Source organism: Stegostoma tigrinum, chromosome 29 (genome assembly GCF_030684315.1).
Source record: "Stegostoma tigrinum isolate sSteTig4 chromosome 29, sSteTig4.hap1, whole genome shotgun sequence".
Classification (NCBI taxonomy): Eukaryota; Metazoa; Chordata; class Chondrichthyes; order Orectolobiformes; family Stegostomatidae; genus Stegostoma; species Stegostoma tigrinum.
Window position 1 is genome coordinate 38,566,393 of NC_081382.1, and position 24,878 is coordinate 38,591,270.

Below are 24,878 nucleotides of genomic sequence, written 5' to 3' on the forward strand. Positions count from 1 at the left end.
GAGAAGGCTACAAAATTAGTGAAGAGTCAGACTAGGTCAAGATTTAAAACACAAGATAATTCTACAATTAATATATTCAAGGACATAAAATTATTAAAAAGACAGAACAGCAGTTGAATTGCATGCAAGGCAAGATGGATGGAGCATCAAAACTCTGTGAGCTGAAATTTACACAAACCAGTGAGCGAAAGCCAGCCAGTAGAGCACTGGAATAATCAAGTCAGGTGGTGACAAACAGAGAAAACTCAGAGCATTGTCCATATAAACTCAGTAAGGAAACAGACCCTTCAGTCCAATGCAAGTCCACACCAGACATGTTCCCAAACTACACTAGCTCCACCTGCCTGCATTTGGCCCATAACATGAACTTATCCAAATGTCTTTTAAATGGTGTAACTGTACATGCATCCACTACTTTCTCTGGCAGCTCATTCCACAAACTAGCCACTGTATAAAAAAAGTTGCCCCAATGTCCTTGACAAAAATCTTTCTCCCCTCACCTTAAAAATATGTTTTCTAGTCTTCGACTCCCACGCCCCAGGAAAAAGACCCTCATCAGTCACCTTATCCATGCCCCTCATGATTTAAAAACCTCACCCCTCAATCTCCTATACTCCAGCAAAAAGAAAAACAGCCTCTCGTCTTTTTATTTCTCAAACCCTCCATCCCCAGCACCATGCTGGTAAATCTTTTCTGAACTCTCCCCAGTTTAATAATATCGTTCCTATGTCAAAGGGACCAGAACTGCACACAGAACTCCAGGAAAGACCTCACCAACATCCCGTACAACCTCAACACAACTTCCCAACTCCAACACTCAAAGGTCTTGTTGTGGAAAGAAACCTTCTCATCTTACCCTCTGATTGCCAATTTAATTATTTTAAATCTTGTTAGGTTACTGCCCTTTTTGCCAGAGGAGACTGTTTCTCAATACTTGTTCTATAATATCACTGTATAATTCTGAATACCAATATCAAATTTGCCTTGGTTCTTCCCTATTCCAAGGAGAACACCTCCAGCCTATTGAGGACAAACACACCGCATTCTCTCAGTGATGCTAAGTTACTATAGTTTTTATGTGGTGAGGTAAGGAAGAGGGAAATGGCGCGGAAGATGTGCTGTGATGGAAAATATAAAGTGGTTGCAGTGAGAAAAGGACAGAGGAGGTCACAGCTAACCAACCAGTCAGGTAGAAATCAGAAGTGAAATTGTGGGAAATAAAAATAACTGCTGGGAAAAACTCAGCAAGTCTGACAGCATCTTTGGAGAGAAATCAGTTAACATTTCCGGTCCATTGGCCCTTCTTCAGAACTGGGACACCAGGTGGGAATCTGGAACTCACTGATTAGAGAGTAGTAGTAGAGGCTGAAACCCTAAACTTTTAAAGTATTCAGTTATACACTTACAATACCAAAGCATACAGGGTTATGGGGCAAGTATTGGAAAATGGGATTTTAATAAGTAGACAGTTGTGTTTGGTGCAGATTCAAGGGCCTTTTTTCTGTACTGCAGATGTCTATTACTGAAAGACTGCTCAGGATAGCAGAAATTAAGTCAGTAACAACAGTAGAGATTGGGTTGGAGCTGAAGTGCTTTATTCCACTCCCATCCAAATGTCTTGACAGTACGAGCTATTCATACACTAGTAATCTCAAGTGGGTTACTTCAGTATTGAAAGAAACAATAGAGGCTTGATGCACAAAGCTAGTCCTAAACAAGAGTCTCACTTTATACAGCAACAAGAAATTCCAAATCATTGCAGAGCAGGCGTGAGAGACTGAATTGTCAACTCTTGCTCCTGCATGTGAATAGTTCTAAACAGTCCATTTTAAAGTTACAAATGTTAGGAATATTGGTTTTGAAAGGCTTTCTTCCAGTTTGCGTAGAGAGTATTTTGTCTAAATTGGCTATTGAAAACATTCCAACAAAATTAGAGAACCATACCAAGCACAGGGGCCACATGCGAGACACAAGTCTTCCATCTAACAGCTATGCCCAGAATTAAATAAAGCTAAGCATGTGATTAGAATGCAAGTTATACTTGTTCTAAACAATAATAACCTATATAGCCTACTTCATACCCAATGGCACACTACAAGTCATTGCAGATCATATGATCCCTGACTGAGTGTGAATCTTAAAAATATATCTATAGGAAATGAAGTCCATTTCCTTCTACTTGCATGACCCCTTGTGCAATAAGTGCGATTTGCTAAAGTGACTATCCAGAACACACTGCACCTTTTATACCAAAATTGCAATGAATGACTAGAGATAGATGGCAGAAGAGGAAAGTTATATATTTGTGAACGTATACTTCTGTGCAGAATTGTGATGTGCAAGTTATACACCCACCTTTTCAAACATAAACTAATACAAAATAATTAAAGAAAATAAAAGCCCAGTCTCCAGGTTTTTAAAATGAGAAAGGCCAAGAACTGCTGAAAGTTTTATGTGTACAATGTGCCTAAAAAGGTATGGTCTGACAGACACATTGTTCAGTTTTAACTGCCTCCTCTACCAGCTGTTTCTTTGAAGCCTGTTCTGTATAGGCCTTGAGCCTGGTTAACAATTCAGTGCAACACAACTAAAACAAAACCAACTGGCTTCCACTCTGTGGGCTGTGAAGAAGGGTTCTCTCTTTCACTGGTTATTGGTCGACAGATGACAGCTTGTGTCCTAAGTCTCCAGCAAAGGAACGGAAATGGGGTGCACGTGTGTCAGAGTGTGCACGTGTGCGCGCGTGCACGGACAGTTTCTCAGAGGCCAGAGTCATCCCTCATTTGATACTTATGTTTTGAAAACTGTATTTGGAGACACACAAGCCTACGCTGCATATAACAGCAAAACTTCAAAATAAATGTTACAGAGCTGTCCAGTAGGACTTAAGACTACATTTCTCCCATCCCATACAAAACAGGCTGCTCTTCAGTTGCATGGGCAGAAGCACAGAGGTAGTTACTAGAAGTCGATCAGTGCAGCTGCAGCTGCAGAGCACAATTAATTTACACACACCCCTGCTGTGGTGTTATTGTACATTTGTCAGTATCAATCATTGTTCTCGCCATTTGGTCTTGTGTTAGTAAATGGGTCCTATTTTATGGATCATTACACAGGCTTGGGTATTCAGTATATGGTATAGATAAGGAAAAATTTATCTGGAATAAACTGCAGCAACAATGCCTGAACAGACAGGCCACGCTGCCCTCTAAGGGTGGCCCTTCACAAAATGAAGGCAACCCATCTGTATTGGCTGCCATAATTCAAAAATCGCCTTTCAGAAGGTGCCCTCTCTTTTCCGTTTCAACATTAGCGAAACAGCACTTAACAGTCCACTTGCATTCAAGTGGTAATTGAATACAACTCAGACAATGACCTTACTTAACAATAGAGATACTGAACAAAACCTACAATTTACATATTACATGTTTACAACATCACAGTGTGTGCACACAACCAGGTTAAGTAAATCACAATTCAATGAAAATGTTCGCAACTATTCAAAAATCCAAAAATGCTACTTGTGTCAAAAGAAAATATTTCTATTTGGAATAAATAAATACTGTGACCTCACATTAAATGTCTGGACAGCGTTAACACCAACTGAAATGAAATCTCAATAATACAGAAAAAAGAAAGAGGCTACCTTTAGGCTCACCATCTCTTTAAAAAGGTTGGAAAGGATAGGAATCTGTTCAGGCAAAACTTGGAGATGAGGTACCGCCACATCTATAATGATTGGATACGTTGCAAATCTACAAATTCGGATAAGAAGTGGGCCATTCAGGCCTTTGAGCCAGCTCTGCCATTCAATAAGGAGACAGCTGATCAGTTTGAGTTCTGAATTCCACATTCCCATCTAGATGTAATAACCTCTGATTCTATTGCCTGCCAAGAATCTATCCAACATTGCCTGAATATTAGTTGACCCCGAGTCCATCATCTTTAGAGGCAAAGAATCCGAAAGTCAAATGAAACTTGGGATTTTTTTTGTCACAATCTGTTCTACAAGGGCTTCCCCTAATGTTAAATCAGCATCCCCAGTTCTGGATCTAGCCAATAAAGAAAGTCTTTTCATGTCCATCTTTTCAAAATCATTCAGGGTATTATGTTTTTGAAATCAATCATCCTTCACCCTTCCAACTCTATTAAACCAAGCCCAGCATGTCCAATCTTCACAAAGTGCAACTTGCACCTTCCAGTTACCAGTCTGGTAATCTCTAAATCACTTTACATTCACATCCTCTCTTAAATAAGGAAAGCAAAACTGATGTGAGACATGGTCTTTTAACATATATTAACTGAAGCATAATTTTCTGGTGATTTAGAGAGTTTATGGTTGATGATTTAAGCAAGGGACTGTAATAATTATTTTCTGTTAATTTGGTGAATTTCATTAAGGCGTTTTTCACAGGGTCCTTCGTTGGATCGTATTATTGATAAGTTATGTCACTTCGAGAGTGTGTTGGTAATGGACATATTGCTACTAAAACAATAAAAGCAATAATTGGAGCGTGACTTTAAGGAGTTGGTTTTGTAAGTGATTATTGGTTTTCTTATCTATTTTTCTTTTAGTTTCATTCTTAAAAAATGAGAGATTGCCATTAAGTAGAAAATAAAAATGCCAGATTTGTTTTGAATTTTCAGTGGTCTGATGGTTTCCTCCTGACATCCATCAAAAAACTCAGGTTTGCAAAATGCTTGCAACTACTGGCAGTCAGTGTATTTAAAAGTAAGGCCCTATATTGGCCTACTGCAATGTGAACGAGACACAGCCACATTTCATGCACTTTAGACAACTTCACACAAATTGTGTTGATGCAAAGTTGGAGGTATAAACCATGCACAATACTAGACAATTAACTGTTGCATTTAGGGTTTCTACTAAAATAGAAATCAAAATGTCCTGCTTTTGTTTGTTTCCATCATTTAAGGTATAGATTATGCCATCATTTAAGAGATGTTAACTGCCATGAAATAGTAGAAACACAACTTCGCAGCCAGATGGCCAAGTCTTTGGAATGAATACAGAGTCGGAGGAGTAAGATTACTTTTTTGGTGAATCTACAATGATGCAGCAAAACATCAGGATCAGAACATTATGCTTCACTTGCCACAATTCAAACAGAAAGCGGAAGTTAGTGTTGGGAGCCCCCAATCGAGGTAAACACACTGACCCAGGAGGAAGCAAAAAATGGAGGAACAAGGAAGGATAGATTGTAACCGGTGCAACTTTGCACAAGTGGAATTCAAACAATGACAATAGCAATGAGGAGGAGAAGGCAAGACAGAATCTGGGAGCCAGATTCAGTGCACCTCCCAGTGGCTGAATCTCAGCCACGCAATTCTTTCCTGAAGTTTGATTTTTAAATTGTTGTATTTAATCCCATTCAAAATACATAAATAAAAAATGCAAGTAATTTATCTTCTAACAATTATGATGACATCAGGCTTCTGTAGATTTTTGGACTTCAGACCTGATCACTGAATCCCACAGCTCAGGTAATAAGCATAAAAATGTTCCTTCAAACACAAACATCATGGATGATCCAGGAGGAGGAAAAACCTGTGGCAAGATGTGTGCTTTTGTATATTCTGGTGCACACCATTCTGCAGTTACTTTCTTGACTAGTTAGGGGATGAAATAAATTTTATTCTCAAGGCTGATGACGATTTGCAGTTTTGTCACTAGCAGTTTATTAATAAATTAAGTTGGAGATTTTTATTTTAAAGCCAGTGAGAAATATGCGGTTGGTAGCACTCCTACCTCAGTCAAAACGTGCTGCGAGCAAGTCCCATTCCAGGGATTGGGGACAAAAACATCAAGACAAATACTCATGCAGTATTAAGGGATTGAGTACCTAGTCCAACTAAGGATCTATGTGCTAGTCCAGAAGGATGAAAAAGATTCCTTGGCCCTATTATTTCATAATAGGGGTCATCCCTAGTTTCTTGGCCAATAATTACATCTATCAGAATTGATGCTGTCATTTTCATATTGCGGGAGTTTGCTGTGCATACATTGGTTTCTTTGTTTATATAAACGATTTGGATGTAAACATATGAGATATGGTTAGCAGGTTTCAGACGACACCAAAATTGGCGGCGTACTGAACAGCAAAGGTGGTTATCTCAGGGTACAACGGGATCTTAATCAGATGGGCCAATGGGCTGAGGAGTGACAGATGGAGTTTAATTTAGATAAGTGTTAGGTGGTGCATTTTGGAAAGCCAATTCAGGGCAGGACTTATAAATTTAATAGCAGGATCCTAGGGAATGTTGCTGAACAAAGAGACCTTGGAGTGGAGGTTTATAGTTCCTTGAAAGTGGAGTCACAGGTAGACAGGATAGGTGATGAAAGCATTTGGTATGCTTGCCTTTATTGAGTATAGGAGTTGGGAGGTCATGTTGAGGCTGTACAGGACATTTGTTAGGTCACTTTTGGTATACTGCGTTCAGTTCTGGTCTCCCTGTTATAGGAAGGATGTGGAGAAACTTGAAAGGGTGAAGACAAGATTGACAAGGATGTTGCCAGAGTGGAGGGTTTAAGTCACGGCAGAGGTTGAATAGGTTGTGGAACGTCAGAGGCTAAGGGGTGATCTTGTAGAAGTTTATAAAATCATTACGGGCATGGATTCCACAGGGTGGGGAGTCCACAACTATAGGGCATAGATTTAAGGTGAGAGGGGAAATATTTCAAAGGGAATCTAAAGGGCAATTTTTTCCGCACATAAGGTGGTTCATGTATGGAATGAACTGCCAGAGGAAGACGAGGAATCTAGTACAATTACAACATTTAAAAGGCGTCTGGATGGGTAAATGATCAGGAAAGGTTCAGGAGGGATACTGGCCAAAATGCTAGCAAATGTGAGTTGATTAATGTAGGACATCTGGTCAGCATGGATGCGTTGGACTGAAGGGTCTATTGCCATGCTGTACAGCTCTACAACTCTATAAATACACTGTGTTGCGCTTCAGAAGTGCTTAGCTGGCTGTAAGATACTTTGAGATGTCCAATGGTTACGAAAAACGATGTGGAATTCAAGAAAAAAAGTAGCACTTAAAGATACATTAACTGGATTAGTAGCTGCTATTGCACTATGGGTACTATTCAAAACCAGTACCTGGATTCAGTGGAGTTATTCAGTAATGACACTATTACTGGCTGTGTACCACAACTGTAAGCATAACTCAGCATATTCTGTGAACAGGCACAAACGTTCTGTCCTGTTGACCAATCACACCTCTTCATCCTAGCAAAATCAGTTGAGGGACTTGATGGAATATGGGATTTTTCAGTATTTATTACCAATCTCTAATGGTTCTCAGGTGCTGGTGATGGGTCTTACCCTCAAATGTCTACACTTCTTCTGATTATGATGTTATGCCATTAATGCTCAATGAAGAACTTCATTAGGGTTAAGCCATCAGATGAATGAATGGCAAGCTATATTTAAATCATAACACTGCACGTCTTGATGGGATTTGAGGGGATCATTCATTTGGTGTCATGGGACATTACACTACAGATGTCAGATATTACCACCTCCTGTCGGTCTCACATCCGAGGTATCTGTCTAACACAGACGAGCTTTGGTGTCATTTATTCTGTATGCAGTGCTGCTGACACTGTTACTTGCAGGCACAAGATAAGCAATAGAACTATTTTGACAGAAATGCAAGCCTTTAGTGGTTCGTTCTGAACGGTCCAATGTTTCTTTGGAACATCAGCTACTGCTGATTTGTCATCTCTTTGTCCCCAAGTCGTAAGATTCCGACAACCGAGCACAAAATCTAGATATACATTCCAGTGTACTGAAGCAAGTAATGCATTGTGAACAAGATGTTAAACCAAAGTACTGCCTGCCCTCGCAGATGAGCTTAAAATATCCCAAGGCATCACTTTATTAGAACAAAAGTATCCTATGTGGTCACTTGACCAACATAAGTCGTTCAAACACCACCAATAAAAAGTAAATTACCTGGTCATTCTCACACTGCTGCATGTGGGACCTTGCTGTGTACCAGTTAGTTACAGCTGTAAACACTTGAGATATTCTTGGGAGATGGCAAGATGTGTTACATTAGTGTTGGTTTTTAAAAATATGCAATTTGTTAGTTCAATTTTGAAATCTTAGAACCCACACCCTCAATTTATTTCCATAAACAAACAAAGTCACTGGCTGCATTTAACATTATTGCAACACAACCTGGGGTGCCACTACTTGGAAGTATCAAACAACTCAGCTCTTACCTGCTAGTCTGTTGTTCACTTCATTGTGCTTTCTCCATAGCCAGAGAATGGCATCATCCAGTGTGGTCACTTTATCCATAGATTCTTTTGCCATTGCCTCAAAGTGCTGTGCACACTCCCTGCATCCAAAGAAATAATGAATGTATTTCCTGATAACCTGTAGAACTACTTGAGGGCTGTCGAATCCTAGACAGAAAAAGATGACAATTGTAAACAGCAATAAAAAAGGCCAATATACCTAACTGATGAATGGCTATTTCAATAGTCTCTATCTTCTCAAATTTAACTTTTCCTTCCAAAGCACATTGGGTTCAACAAGTTACTCAGCGCAGGATAAATATTGGATGCCTCATAGTCAAGAGTTAGGTTAAATGGCTTTTCTTTCTTTAAAAAGCTAGCAAGCAAAAAGATTTTTCACCCCAAATTTAAAAACAACATTCATGTGAAAACATTAATGAGCAGTGCAATTAGCGACAATTAAGAAACATTGCCTGGGGCAACCCGGGACAATGTACTGGGGCATTATTGGCTCCTCAAGCTTTGTGCGAATCAAGAAGGGGGGTGCAGGACTTGAACATATTTCCTTTACACAGATTGCATTTGAATATCTGTCACTTTCTAGCAAATGTAAAATGAGTTACACAAGATTAGAGTTTGAACATCATAAACTGGTTGATGGTGTGGTTATCTGTACACATAAGACTGTTCAGCCAGTGCAGTCACAATCAACAGTAGGCTTTTAGTTTTGGGTTTTGCAAGAACAACCAGCTGCAAACTCTGCTTGCTGCAAGTAAGCAATGAACACACTGTTTCTATCAGCCACTCTCCAAGATGTGAGCCCAAGAAACTGAAAAACATTGTCAAAAAAAGTCGTCACCACATTTTTGTTTGCAATTATTTGTAATATTTGGCAGAAATACAAACAAACAGAAACAGAAGACCTTAAAGACGAATTCATTTCAAGTTACCTACTAATTGTAAAATATATATTGCAGTTCCGAGCAACAAAATGAAATCACTTTTGAATTGATCCTCACACAACTGGTCTCAGTCTTGTACCAAACTTGGAAAAGTTTAGCATAATCAGGTCACTACTAATGAGCAATACATGACACTTCACAGTTTCAGGCAAAAGCACCAACTGTGTAAAACCAAACCAAGTGTGAAGCGTCATGTACTCTTATCCAATTTAATCATTTCTTTAAGGAACTGGTACATCACACTAGTCATTCTTCATGAGGCCTGAGTTTTAACACATCATTTGACCAGCAAGTCAATTACATTAGGGATGGCTGGAGGGGTGGGTAATCTCTAGCAACTTTTTCTAAATAAATCAATGACAAATTACATTGGCAGACTTCATAAACCATGCAGTCCAAACTTGTTTTTAAACCATTCTTGGATTGCGCCATTGTTCTGGTCTGAGAACCGTCACAGTTAATTCCCAAAAGTAGCTTGGTAATAAGTGCACCGCCCAACACTTACTTCTGTGAACTTGAAATGCAAAACAACAGAGATCCTCACCATGAGGACTCTTGTCGTACAATGGTATGGTGCCTGCCCCTGGACAGGGAAGTCAGGGCTCAAGTCACAGCTGCTCCAGTCATTTGCCTGACCAGTTTGATCAAAAGTATCTACATCATGACCCCTTAGTTAAGGTGAACACCATTACAAACATGCGAGGGGAACAAGAGCAGGCAACTCAGCCCTTTGAGCCCACTGAGCCACTCAATAAGATCATGGTTGATCTGAATTTAATGAACTCTACATCCCTGTCTACTTCCAATAATCTTTCATCCCTTGGTAAGTGAGAATGTGTACCTCTGCCTTAAACTATTTAAAGATTCTGCACTCATTGCCTTTTGAGGAAGGGAATTCCAAAAGAGACTCAACCCTCAAAAAAAAATTTCCTCATCTGTCTCAAATGGGCAATGCCATATTTTTAAAGCAAAACCTGCAGTTTTAGACTCTCCCACAAGAGTAAACATTCTTTCCACGTCCTCTGGTCAAGGTCCCTCAGGACTCTTGTTTCAATCAAGTCACTCTTAACTCTTCTAAACTTGAGGATAAAGACCTAGCCTGTCTGGCCTTCCTCTTAAGGCAAGGCACTCATTCCAGATGTCTAGGAGACCTTCTCCGTCTGCTACCAATGCATGAACATCTGATTAACAACACGCTAATTAGAGGACACCCAAGTTTGTAAGCATTGCTGTGACTAGTCAAATTAAACTTGTGATCTATGATGGTGCGCAGGGGCTATGATATACATTTTAGGAAATTCAAGAACAGCTTGAAACAACCAAATATCCTTTCCTGTATATCTATATGAATCTCATGAAATGACAGCTCCATCTTTGAAGCTGTATGGATTGGTATTTCAACCAAATAAACTTCGTCTAGACCTCAGATATACTTGGGCCTCAGTGCCTTCTGGGCTGCCGCCAGCTTCAAGTCCTTGCATTGCGCTTTTATATTCCACCATCTACCCCTTGCTTCACCAATGTATTTTTCTCACTTCATACACAGGCACCAAATTAAACATGCAGTCCACAATGTCCTTGCGGGGAAGCCGAGAATAAGATAGCGCAGGATACAAGGGTCTCCCATTTAAGACAGATGAGGAACAATGTCCTGAAATTCTTTGGTAGGAGTGGAAACTGGTTGATTGAACATATTTTGAACAGACTTTGACAGATCTTTGAATGATAAGGGAGGAGTAGGAAAGTGTGTTAAGGCCACAATAAAATCAGCTATGATTTTATTGGAATGGTGGAGCAGCTTTGATAGCCTACACTGGCTCCCATTTATGATTTTGTGCTCTGTACTCAAAAACCCTCCTAAATGCCTTCCTGTCACTCACCCTCAGTTGTCTGATAGCCCTGCCATTTGGAAGTATTCCAATCATGGAGGCTGCTCCCTCAGTGATCCTAAAGCCATAGCTCTGCTCTTTGTCTGCACCAAGTATCAATCGTGTCACTCAAAGGCTCTCAAGGCACTGGGCTACTAGGAAAACAGCTCCAGGATTTTGACCAAGCAGTGAGGAAACAGCAATCTCGTTTCAAGTCAGGATGGCATGTGATTTCAAGGGAAACTTAGAGGTGGTGGTGTCCCCATGAATCTACTGCCCTTGCCCTTCTCGATGGTAGAAGTTAGATACTTCAAAAAGGGAGATCTAAGTAACCTTGCTGAGTTACTGTAGTGCACAGTCTGCTGCTATTGTGCATCAGTGGGAAAGGGAGTGAATATTGAAGAGTGTGGTTCAAGCACCAGACAGGATGTTTCATCCTGGACAAACAAACCATCCACTCCCTCACAATGTACGGAAAACCTCTTCAACCTGACAATCCTCATTTCTTCCCAATCACTTTCCTCCTCTATACTTCCTGGTAGGGCATTCAATAGTCTTTTTATTGTAACATTTCCTAGGCTTTGCTGCATGCCAACTCCATTCTTCTAGGCCTCAACCAGGAAACTACTGAAATGGTAGAGAGAGTCCAAGATTGCCTGAAAAATGTTCAACTTGTATTCTTTATGAAAAAGGTCACTGTGCAATATTAGTCAGAGACTCTCAAGAACTTGGGCATTGATTTCAAGCAAGTTCCCAGAACTTTCAGCAAAATATACTTCATGCACAGCCTATCCAAATGGTAAATTTGAGGGGTAGAATTCAGATTATTTCTAACAGTGGAAATATAAAAAAAAGAGCTTTTTTTAAAAGCAAGGATACGGAAGGCAATTTGCAACACCTTAAAGTAATGTTCTTTACAAAGTTCTCAATGACAAAATAGATAACTGTGGAATTGAAGACTTCCAGTGAAAAAGATTTTTTGAACACAGCTTTCTAAAGCAAAGCTTCATTATAAGTCTGAAGCAATATGATTGGAAATCATTCTTTTCAGGGACTACACGTCGTACTTAATCCTTTATTTCAGAGGAGGCCTGGTATTGAATTTGTAAACCCCCTCATAGAAAGATTGATATGCAAAAAACTCAATTTCTAACTACAAGGCTGAACTAACTTTAATGTGAAAGCAGGCTCATTATCAGAGTACAAATTAGCCTCGTGGCCCTTGGATTTACTTTACAGCATCAACACAATAAATGATTGGCAAAAGATGGGGCTGGTGTAAATACCCACTATCTTTTGGATTCATATTAGTAAGATCTTTTAAAGGGTGTGGGAAGACAACTGTGGTTCTTACGGGGCAGATGTTTCTAATCCCAGTTAGAGACTGGGATGATTAAATATACTCAACAGGGAGATATAAAGGAGTCCAGAAACAAAGATTCAGAGCTGGACTGTATGAGGAGAGGGACAAAAAGATGCACCATGAGATTTGTTCTCTTCTTTAACTAAAGCAGCATTGTCCAGTCACAAATCTGGCCTGGGTAACTTTTAATTACACGTTACTTCAGTAGAAAGGTCATTTCACAAAATACAATACAGCTGTGTTAATATTTACATAAAGATTTAGCACCATTCAGTAATTGAGGAACTAGAATACTCAATCCAAAACCACTTCCCCTTTTTGTCACAACAATCTACCAGCCATTGCAGGAAAATTATAAAATATACATACCTGCATTGTGCAAAATGGCTTTGAATTACATTCTTGCATCCTAACAATGGCAATTATTCATTTGAAAAAAGAACAATTTTCTTAATTGGAAGTGCTATTAGTCTTTCCTAGATTCAGAATCAGTCACAATATGGCTTATGTGCTTAACACTAGCAGTTAATTTTCTTGGTCTTACTTCAAAATTCTAACGTTATTATGATAGGGCACATGTATGTCCCCTTTCAGAAGTTTTTTTATTGCTAAAGTGGGCAGTACAGAAATTTATTACAAGCTCCACAAAAACCCAGATTTGACTTCTTCCCATTCTGCGTCTAATAGGAGCTACATTCCCAGCTTCACTGCCTCGCTTGCTCAAATGCAGTCACTTTTCAGACTAGGTGTCATCAAATGAGTTAATTTCTAACTGCTTGCTATAAATAAACAAACAGTTATGGACAATTAGCATGTGGCCTTAAAAATAAATTTGTCAATTTAAAAATTGCTTTGCTGCTGGAGGTCAAAAGAAAACATTTTTGTTGCTATAGAACCAGCTTTTCACCCTTGTTACTATAATCATCACAGGGAACACACTAATGTAGGCAGAGGCTTATTTTCAAGTACAGAAACGTATAGTCTCACACCGACATATGTATAGGAATGCAAATAACTGGAAAGGCAAAGGAAGGCTGGCAACAGAGAGAGAGAGTGGAGAAAAGAGCAAGTGATTGGAAACACATAACACACCAAGTGGAAAGTTATTGCAACATTGGTAACTAAACTGAGCCATAACTGTCATGGCTTGATATGGGCACATTTGTAACAAACACTGGTTGTAAATCGTGCAAAATTACTTCCCTTCAATGCCAATATCATTTGCCTTAAACAGCACAAAATAATATAAGTGGTGGTATTTTTAAAAACATTTTGGCTGATTTTTCCTTCAGTAAAATTCTTGAATAATGACCAGAGGATGTAAATACTTATCTCAATATCAAGACCGAAATTATGGGCAAACATTAGTTTTATTACCACTGAAGGAAGAATAAACGTTAGTTTCAACTACATAAACTGTCATTCAGATGCTAATTGACTGATACCCTTATCAGTAGTAATGCTGAAGTCTAATGTAGTTCGACTTTTAGGGCTGATAGGTAAGGCCAATGAACTCAAGGTGTAGATAGGCACATGGGGCTTGGATATTACAGCTATTACAGAAACACGGCTAAAGAAGGGACAAGACTGGCAGGTTAATGTGCCAGGTTATCAGGAAGTGAAGTAGATTTTGATCAGCTGGCTAAGTAGGCCAAGAAAAGTCAGTGCAGTTGTGCATAGTGCGGAAGGATGTTGCAGGTTACAGAGGGACATAGATAAGCGGCAGAGATGGGCTGAGAGATGGCTAATGGAGTTTAATGCAGAAAAAAGAATGAGGTGATTCACTTTGGAAGGAGTAACAAGACGACGGGAGTACTGGGCTAATGGTGAGATTCTTAGTAATGTGGATGGGCAGAGAGATCTCGGTGTTTATGTACACAGATCCCTGGAAGTTGCCACCCAGGTTGATAGGTTGTTAGGAAGGCGTATGATGTGTTAGGTTTTATTGGTAGAGGGATTGAGTTTCATAGCCATGAGATTATGTTACAGCTGTTCAAAACTTTGGTGCGGCCGCACTTGGAGTATTGCGTACAGTTCTGGTCACTGCATTATAAGAGGGATGTGGAAGCTTTGGAAAGGGTGCAGAGGAGATTTACCAGGATGTTGCCTGGTACGGAGGGAAGGTCTTATAAGGAAAGGCTGAGGGACTTGAGGCTGTTTTCGTTAGAGAGAAGGTTGAGAGATGACTTAATTGAGACATACAAGTTGATCAGAGGATTAGATAGAGTGGACAGTGAGAGCCTTTTTCCTTGGATGGCGATGGTTAGCATGAGGGGACGAAGCTTTAAACTGAGGGACGATTGATAATAGGGCAGATGTCAGAGGTAGTTTCTTTACTCAGAGAGTAGTAAGGGAATGGAAAGCTTTGCCTGCAACGGTAGTAGATTCGCCAACTTTAGGTACATTTAAAACGTCATTGGACAAGCATATGGATGTACATGGAATAGTGTAGGTTAGATGGGCTTGAGATCGGTATGACAGGTCGGCACAACATCGAGGGCCGAAGGGCCTGTACTGTGCTGGAATGTTCTATGTTCTATGTAATTTAAATTTATCGCAATCTTTCAAGAGGACAACAACCTAAATCTACCCACAGTGTAGGCTTTGAGGATCTCCCTAGTTACACAAGTCAATATATCTAAACAATAAGTTGCAGTCATTTTCACATACAATACAGCTGTCTCAGATGACAACTCTCAAAACAACAAGAGAACAGTAACCCACAGTAGAAACTATCATCTCACTGTGCAAATGTCAAAGATCAGCTAAACTATTTCCTGATTTTACCTCCGCCTCTCATGAAGGAAACAATTCGTTCCAGAATAGTTATATAGCAGGCTTAACAAATTGATCATTAAATGCAAAAAATGTTTACTAATGGCTACCACAGGCAGTCCAGTCCTTGAAAATTTTCAAACAGGGGTCACTGCATCAGGAAGAATCAATATGATTTTTAACTAGTTGAGAGGAACTACAATAATCTCATGTACCCAGCTGAGATCAGCCAACACAGCACACAAAAGATTAAACACAGGACAGAGCTTAGATTGTACTGTATCAAGTAACAAAAAAGGATCACAAGGATTGGGATCAGTAATTAAGAAATGAGGAAAAGAAACTTAGCAGGTGAATTGATGCAGTTTTTCCTGAAGAGCAAATGGCACTATTTGCAAATTAAACACTTGAAATAAGGACCAATATATTGGATAAAGAGGACAAAACCTCCCCTAGAGACAAAGAACTCGAATGAGTCAGATAAAAGGCAAGAGTACTGAGGATGCTAGGATTTCCCCATTTTTTGTAATTCACCTCCCCCACGGCGGATCGCAGCCAGGCCTCTCGGCAGCATGTCAGTTGGTCTCTCAGAGACTCAGGGCAGTGTCACAGCTCAACATGCGAGTGGATCCTGCCCAGTCATGTCCCCAATGCGCCAGGAGAAATTGGTGAGGCAGTAGTTCCAGCAGCAGTGATGGTGTTGACAGCAGATAGGTTAGGTCTCCCAGGACAGCAAGATTAAACTACAAATGACTTTAAAATAAACTGCTACCTATTTCTTTATTTTTCTACTATTCTATAAACTAGTGCTTAACTTTTAAAACGCTTGTTTCCCTTGCTACTTTGTACTTAAGATTTTTTTTGTATCTAGGTACCCAAGATGGAACCAAGCATGGTGACATTATGCACTTTTCACTGTACTTGAGTACATGTGACAATAATACCTAAAATCTAAACAGTGAGTGCAAGAAAAGCAGTTCTGGCATCAATGGATAGAAAAATAGATAGAAAACATTTCAAGTCCGATACAGCTCTTCATTGGCTCTGAACAGTCACATTGGATTTGCTATGTTAATTCTGTTTCTCCCCGCTCTGGTACTGCCATCACCAGATGGAAACTTGCATCACTCTAGGGACCAACACATCGAAGATTTACAGTTAAGGGCTTAACTATGGAAAAGTTATCTTGGGAGTTTCCATTTGTCAAGTGAGATATTAAATCATCTGCTCGAACAGCTAGCCAAAAAATATTTCACTATCATTTTGAATAGCAGAGAAGTTCTATCTGATGTTTTGGTCAATATTTATCCCTTAACACCTATCACAAGAATAGATTATCTTGTCTTTATCACACAGCTATTTGTCGTGTGGATGCATACAAACAGGTTGCCACGTTTCCTGTATTGCAAAGGACACTACACTTCAAAGATACAATCTATTGGATGTTAAATATTTGGTACGATCAGAAGTTGTAATGGTGCTACATAAATGCAAATTCTGTCTCACTACATACTTATTGTCCTTATAGTACATGATGTTAGGGATACATTTTTATCCCCTTGGACATGGAGATCTTGAATATGGAGCTGTATGGACATCTTAGATTAAAGGTCTACTAGGAAGGGGCATGAGTGTTACTGGAATGGTTCAACAGTAATGGGCTGTGAAAATTACACAGACAAGTCAAGGCTTCAGAAAGGAGGTAAGCAAAGCTCATAAAAACTGATGGATGCAGTTTATAACTTTAATTGCTGGACAAACTTAGCTCGCATGAGATGAGACTCATAGGCTGAAAGCTGCCTGACATTTTTCTGAAGTTGGTTTATGCCCTTCCTTCCTTCTCTTCTCTCCCCCCACCCAGAGGTCTTATACACAAGGAGCTCTGCAGAAGGAGGAAAAAGACAACATCCAAAGTGTGCAGTAAACAAGTCTCTCTTGCTCTCTTCTAAAAAGAAGAAAGCTTACAGCATGACAAGCCATGCAGAACCTGAGAAAATTCCAGATATCATGACCTCTTGATTCCTTCATAAACTCTGAAAGCTGAGTGGTTGCTTCTATTCAAAGACCTAATTTAAACTGACTTTTCATATGAACTGAAATCAGAAGATTTACAACTATTCTATGGCAGCCAGCATTTTAATCTAATTGAAAGGAAACCTGGGGAACGGTGAGAAGTCATCACACTTTATTCCTTTACTTCATACCCTTTGCCCATGGGAATGTCTCTCACACTCCTCACTTTATCTGTAAACCTATGCCTTCTCTGGAGAGAAGAATTGTCATGCTTTTCATTTAAGCATGCTTGATCATGATTAGGGTCATTGTTTAATTCCAGAATGTAACTTGACTAGCTATTGACTAGTTTTGCCATTTGTTTACTGTATATAAAAAACTGTTTATACAAGTTGGAACATCGAACAGTACAGCACAGTACAGGCCCTTTGGCCCACAATGTTGTGCCGACTTATTACCCTGCTTTAAGATCAAACCACCCTGGAGTTTATTAAAGAAACCTGGCAAAAATCTTTTTTTTCTGGACAACAGCTATAAATTGAAAACTATTTGGTTAGTTTGGAGAATCAAAACATTTACACTAATGGCGTAACGCATGGAGAAGCATGGTTTGATTAGCTGCATTTTCCTCCCCCTTGTTGTAATAGGAAGGACTGCTGCTACATTTGTTGCAGTTGGATCTCCTACAAGTCTCCTTTTCCAAGTTACATACATATAAAGGGCTACTCCAAAGTGTAATACACCATTGCTCATGACCTAAAATACAACCAAGGTGCTCATGTGATTCAATGGTTTGCTTGATGCTTCTCAAAAGTAATGCTGTAGTTGCATTATCCTGTGGTGAGGGCCAAATAAAGACAGGCAATCATATCTCAGAAGAAAGTTACTTTAGAATTAAATAGATGAGGAGAATGCATTAGACACCTCTATAGTTACACACACAGTTCTGGTTTATGTACAGAAATAAAGCTAAATTTGCTTTCGCCCCCGTAGATCCACTGAGTCATCTTTGAACTAGCAGAATTCATCCTCTATGTACTACTACAGTTTAAGCTTCTTAAACTGAAATACTTTAACTTTTAATTTATTACATGATATGTCAGGTGATAGATAAAGTGTGGAACAAAAACAAAGTTGCTGGAAAACCTCAGGTCTGGCAGCATCTGTGGAGGAGAAAACAGAGTTAATGTTTTGGGTCCGTTGACCCTTCCTCAGAACCGTTCTGAGGAAGGGTCACCGGATCCTAAATGTTAACTCTGTTTTCTCCTCCACAGATGCTGCTAGACCTGCTGAGCTTTTTCAGCAACTTTGTTTTTGTTCCTGATTTATAGCATCTGCAGTTCTTTTGGTTTTTACTATGGATAAAGTGTGCAGGGTAAATCTATAATGTTCACGTTTTCTGGTCATTAGTATCATTGTAATTTTTTCTGGGTTACAGAGATAAAGTAACTTTGGAAAGAGTTGTTTTACCAGGAAGGATGTGCATTGTAGGACGTGTCGCAGCATGTACTGTCAAGGTATGGAAGAGTGTCCAAAGTGAACATGGGTAACCTCTGTACTGGGGCTGGCTGCCCTGGCAGCCAACCCAATCTACACGATTTGTAAGAAACATTCCAGATATCTGCAAGAGAAGGATGCACAGAAAATATGAACTTGATGCTTAGGCGGTCATCATACATTGGGATGTACAAACATCTTGACACAGCTGGACAGAATGGATGCCAGAATGATGTTTTCCCTATCCAGGTAGTCCAGAAGAGGAAGTCATTTTCTCAGGTTATACACTAATTTGTGTAGGACTTAATGAGGAAAGTCTGCTTCACTTGAGGTTGGTAAAACCTGTGGAATTCTCTTATAAGACCGTGGACGCCAAGTCATGGAATACACGTAAAAGGAGGTAGCAAGCAAGTTAGACAAAGGAGAGCCAGTGGCCGTGATCTACTTGGATTTCCAGAGGGTCTTTGACAAGATACCAAACAAGAGAAGAATAAATAAGAGCCCTTGGGGTTTTTTTTTTGGGGGGGGGGCAATGGACTTGCATGGACAGAGGATAGACAGATTGGCAGAAGGCAGCAAGTAGTGATACAGGGCTCTTTAGCATGATGACAGCCAGTGACTAGTAGAGATCCACGCTGGGGCCACAACTACTCGCGTTAAAAATTACTGATTTAGACAAAAGAACTGAAAGATTTGTTGTTAAGTTTACAGATGGCACAAAGATAGATGGAGCGTTAAAGGTCAAGATAAAACCATGAATGGCTAGAAAGCAGTTTGCTTGTGGGCAAGTATTTTCAGGCAATGAAATAAAACATTTAAAGATACGGTTTTCTGATTGAAATCTCAGCTGTAAAAAGGGATAGGAAGCAGGAAAAAAAATTTATTCACTTGGTAACGGTGAATTGGAGAGTGACAGCTCTATTCGTTTCTTCCAAAATAAATCCAGTTAATTAAGAACTTTCCCCTATATTTGTATTACCTGCAGAAGTCTGAGACATTACTACAACTCAGAAAAAATACAATTTAGTAATGACAGGTAGTGGTTTCAGTGGCAAACAAGACACTTACCCTCATTTTGTTATTCACCAAATCGAGGATTGCGTTGTATGGGATTTTATCCAACGGGAGGCTCACTAACCACTCCTGCAGCATTTCCAGTAACTTCACTGCTGGTTGCTGACCAGGGAACAGCTGTCAAAGGAGAAGAAAATAGCTACTGGTCAAACCAGATTTCCCTAGTTGTTGAAGATTAACATAAAGGAACAGGATATGATCATCTACCAACTTTGATGAAAGAAGGCTTTCAATTTCAATGGTAGTTAGTAGTCAGTGTGCACAATTTATAGTTAACAGACTCATCTGGTGATTCATAATGATAGTGTAATTCTGCTTGCTTAGTGAGAGCCAATTCCCAGTTAACTTTTGTGTAAAAGTACTAGGGTTTTAGGTTACAAGATGTTACTGCATTGTGATGATTTCTGGCATTCATTTACATGGGATCACAGTACAGCACACACAAAATCCTACTATTAGTACAATCAATTTCTTAGTTAGAGAGCCATTGAGTCACATTCAAGTGAGTGGCCCTTTTGGGGCTCAGCAGTAGTGTGCCTGCCCCTGGACCGAGAGACTCGGGTTCGAGTCCCATCTGCTCCAGAGGGCTGTAATAAATCTCTGAACAGTCTGATTAGAAGATGTGGTTAAATTTATAAAAAGGCTTGAAGGGCTGTGGATTTATCAACTAAAGATGGCCCCATCAACATTCAAGAATGATTTAGATGGTTCAGGACAAGGGGATAAAAGGAATATGGGAACAGAATGGTCTTATGAGATAGAGATTACGGTGAGTGCGGATTAATAGGAACAGTGGTTCAGTATAAAGGTCCAATTCTGTATTTCTTTTTCTGTGCCATTCTCAATCAACGACAAGGCTAAACAATCCCATGTCTGCAGAAATGCTTACAAATAAATACGAATATTGCAAGTTGAGAAACACAAGCAAAAATGAAGGTTAACTGTATTCAGACAGGCAAGAAGGCAATCCTCAATTATATTTCAAAGCTCAGAAATCTTTCCCTGCTACCACCCTACCCCAGTAGGCAATGCATGGAACAGAATTATAAATCAGCCAATACATTTTTGATCAACACTGGCCTTATTTCTCATTAGAAATAAGGCTGAGCACGATTGCAACCTGACTTAGAAATGTAAATTGTTGTTCCTTCACCGCTACTAGTCAAAATCTCAGCCCAACAGCAGTTTGGGTACAATCACTAACCTATGAACGGTAGACTTCCAAAAGGCAGTTCATCATTACCTTCTATTGAGCAGTTAGGATGCACAGTAAATGCTGGCCTTGCCAGTAATATCCATATCCTAAGGATAAATGAAAGAGAACACAAATGTGTGATGTTCCTAAATAAATAGGAATCACGTTTACCCCTCACTATCGCACCACTCAAACCTTCCCTCTCTTCCTCTCCACAAATACAAGCCAAAATCTACCTTAAGCTGGCCAAATCCCAAGAACAGACGCTACGATTCATAACTCTATTAGATTTCCTTCTGCCACCACGGGACATCTGCAAATTGTTGTAGACAGATCGTACTTCTTATGATTAACAAATGACATTTCAATTCGAAAGACAGCTTTGCAAGCAATATAGTTTATTTGATTTGAGATTGTTTCAAAAACAAAATAGCAGCAATACGTTTTGTGCCAAAACAAGGAATCATAATCCAAACTCAGTACATAATCCTGTAGGGATTGAGCAGAGTGGTTTCACCTGTATTACAGAGCAGAGTGGCTGTCCAAGGAAATTAAAAAGGTGCTGCACAAATTCATTGTGGACAGGATACAAAACAAAAAAAACCAGGGTAAAAGTGGACATATTTGCAACTAGCTGTGTATTGACACAAAACTAACAGTGCAGCATTATGGCCTTTGTCATGACAGCTGAAGGGGAAGAATCAAATTTACAGGATAATGAATCCAGGCATGATCAAGGTTGGGGATGGAGAATTGGGAGAGAAAAGGACATGCATTAGATCATATTAGGATGACAACAATAACTATAAAACGGGAGTCAGGAATTTACGTGAGTGCAATACAAAACAGATTTCCTCACGGGTCAATGAGCTCAAGTGCAAGTCTTCATCTGCCTTTGGTTTTCACAGACTGTAAACTGAAAATGTGAACCCAGAATATAAACTGGAAAAGAAATAAAGTACCCACAGCATCCATAACACTCCCCTGTGGAACAACCTCCAGAGAAAATAAAGTCGCACATTTACTGCATTCACGTAAACATGTGAAAAATGTTTTGTTGCAATAGTCACAAATGCTGAAAAGGCAGAATGCCAAGCATTGAGCAACACAATTCGGAAATCTTGAAGGGCCAAGTGTTACTGAAAAATCTGGGAGAAACTAAATCCTCCTGTCTGTTAGGCAATCAAACCTGCGGATGTCACACTTTAAGAAGGTGCATTGCTAATCTGGCCATCACTTTATCTCAGCCTATTGATGTCATTTAGTTGAAGGGCCATTAGGAAATAAGGGAAAATTGCATTTCTGAAGCTTCAAAATAAAAAGCAGAGAATTCTATCAGAGATAATAGGAACTGCAGATGCTGGAGAATCAGAGATAACAAGGTGTAGAGCTGGATGAACACAGCAGGCGAAACAGCATCATAGAAGCAGGAAAGTTGACATTTCAATCCTAGACCCTTCTTCAGAAATGGGGGAGGGGAAGAGGGTTCTGAAATAAATAGGGAGAGAGGGGGAGGCAGATAGAAGATGGATAGAGGAGAAGATATGTGGACAGGAGGCAGACAAGTTAAAGGGGCGGGGATGGAGCCAGTAGAGGTGAGTGTTGATGGGGAGGTAGGGGGGGAAGATAGTTCAGTCTGGGGAGGACAGAGGTCAAGGGGGCAGGATGAGGTTAGTAGGTAGGAAACGGGGGTGCGGCTTGAGGCGGGAGGAGGGGATAGGTGAGAGGAAGAACAGGTTAGGGAGGTGGGGACGAGCTGGGCTGGGTTTTGGGATGCAGTGGGGGAAGGGGAGATTTTGAAGCTAGTGAAGTCCACATTGATACCATTAGGCTGCAGGGTACGCAAGCGGAATATGAGCTGCTATTCCTGCAACCTTCGGGTGGCATCATTTGGGCACTGCAGGAGGCCCAGGATGGACATGTCAACTGAGGAATGGGAGGGGGAGTTGAAATGGTTCACGACTGGGAGGTGCAGTTGTTTAGTGCGAACTGAGCGTTGGTGTTCTGCAAAGCAGTCCCCAAGTCTCCTCATGGTTTCCCCGATGTAGAGGCCACAACAGGTACAGCGGATGCAGTATACCGCATTAGCGGATGTGCAGGTGAACATCTGCTTGATGTGGAAAGTCTTCTTGGGGCCTGGGATGGGGGTGAGGGAGGAGATGTGGGGACAGGTGTAGCACTTCCTGTGGTTGCAGGGAAAAAATGCCAGGTGTGGTGGGGCTGGAGGGGAGTGTGGAGCGGATAACGGAGTCACGGAGAGAGTGGTCCCTCCGGAAAGTAGACAAGGGTGGGAGGGAAAAATGTCTTTAGGAGTGGGGTCAGTTTGCAGATTCCAGAAGTGTTGAACGATGATGCATTGGATCTGGAGGTTGGTGGGGTGCTAAGTGAGGATGAGGGGGATTTTTTGTTGGTTGTTACCGCCGGGATGGGCTGTGAGGGATGAGTTGTGGGAAACGCAGGAGACATGGTCGAGGGTGTTCTCGACCACTGCTGGGGACAAGTTGCAATCCTTGAAAAATGAGGATATCTGGAGATGTAAGGGAGTGGAATGCCTCATCCTGGGAGATGCGGCAGAGGCGAAGGAATTGGGAATAGGGATTAGCATATTTGCAGGAAGGTGGGTGGGAGGTGGTGTATTCTCAGTAGCTGTGGGAGTCAGTGGGCTTGAAATGGATATCAGATTCTAGGTGGTTGCTCAAGATGGAGACACAGAGGTCCAAGAAGGTGAGGGAGGTGTTGGAGATAGCCCAGGTGAACTTAAGGTTGGGGTGGAAGATGTTGGTGAGGTGGATGAACTGTTCAAGCTCCTCATAGGAGCACGAGGCAGCACTCATACAGTCAATGTAACAAAGTGATGGGGGTTTAGGGCCAGTGTAGGTACAGAAGAGGGATTGTTCCACGTAACCTACAAAGAGGCAGACATAGCTTGGGCCCATGTGGATACCCATGGCCACCCCCTTTGTCTGTAGGAAGTGGGAGGAATCGAAAGAGAAGTTAACTACAGAAGGAAAATTTGCTCACTGGCAGTAACAATTTAGAAGTTCTGATCAGGCTGTCTTTTACTGAATCTATTTACTGCTCTAAAGTGACAGTATGTGGCTTTGCACCAGTTAGTCTCCAATTGACTGAGCCTCCAATATAATTAAATTTGGTTGCTATGGAAACATATTTAATACAGGGTGAGTGTTAATCTGATTCTCAGGAGGATCAGCTTTGGGTCAAACATGGGTTGAGTATCTTTGGAACTCCTTGCCACAGCAAGCTGTGGGGGCAGAGTCCTTGCGTATATTTAAGGATAAGACAGATTGATTCTTGATCAGTTGCGAAATAAAGGCTTATGGGGAAAGGACAAAAGTGAATCTAAGGAATGTCAGATCAGCCATCATCCTTTTGAACAGTGGAGCAGGTTTGAAGGCCGAATAGTCTACTCCTGTTCCCATTTCTTATGTACTCTAGAATCACAGAGCATCATAGGAGCCTAACATTAAAGGCAAATACTGCAAATTTTAAACACCAAAAAGGTTGGAAAAACTTAGAATCTGTTGAGAGAGCAAGAGCTCATGCTTTAAGTCAAATGGCTCTTTGGAACAGAGGAAACACAATGAGAGCCAGAAACTGCAAAGGAATTCCAACAAGAGTCAGGTCCACAAAGTTTTGCATTGGCTGTTCAGGATCTGAACACAAAGTCCTCAAAGTTCAATCACTGAGACATTGGACATTGGAGGCCCCATGTGCAAAGTTTAAGATCTCTGGTGGGCAAGTGATAAAGCTTTAGTGTCAGGTTGAGAAAGCGCAAATTAATAAACTACTTACATCTCAGACCAAGAGCTGCTACTGTAGTGGGCACATGCCATATGAT

The 24,878-nt window shown here is 40.5% G+C and overlaps 1 protein-coding gene across 3 annotated transcripts in view; it reads right to left on the reverse strand.

Moving 5' to 3' along the window:
- qsox2 (quiescin Q6 sulfhydryl oxidase 2) overlaps positions 1–24,878 on the reverse strand; it is a 78,259-nt gene that overhangs the window by 4,827 nt on the left and 48,554 nt on the right. For all 3 annotated transcript variants that reach the window (XM_048558746.2, XM_048558745.2, XM_048558747.2), the window contains 3 exons: positions 19,819–19,941; positions 18,724–18,874; positions 8,255–8,440 (listed from right to left, as the gene is read on the reverse strand). In XM_048558746.2, the coding sequence (XP_048414703.1) occupies positions 8,255–8,440; positions 18,724–18,874; positions 19,819–19,941 (460 nt within the window). The remainder of the gene's footprint in view (positions 1–8,254; positions 8,441–18,723; positions 18,875–19,818; positions 19,942–24,878) is intronic.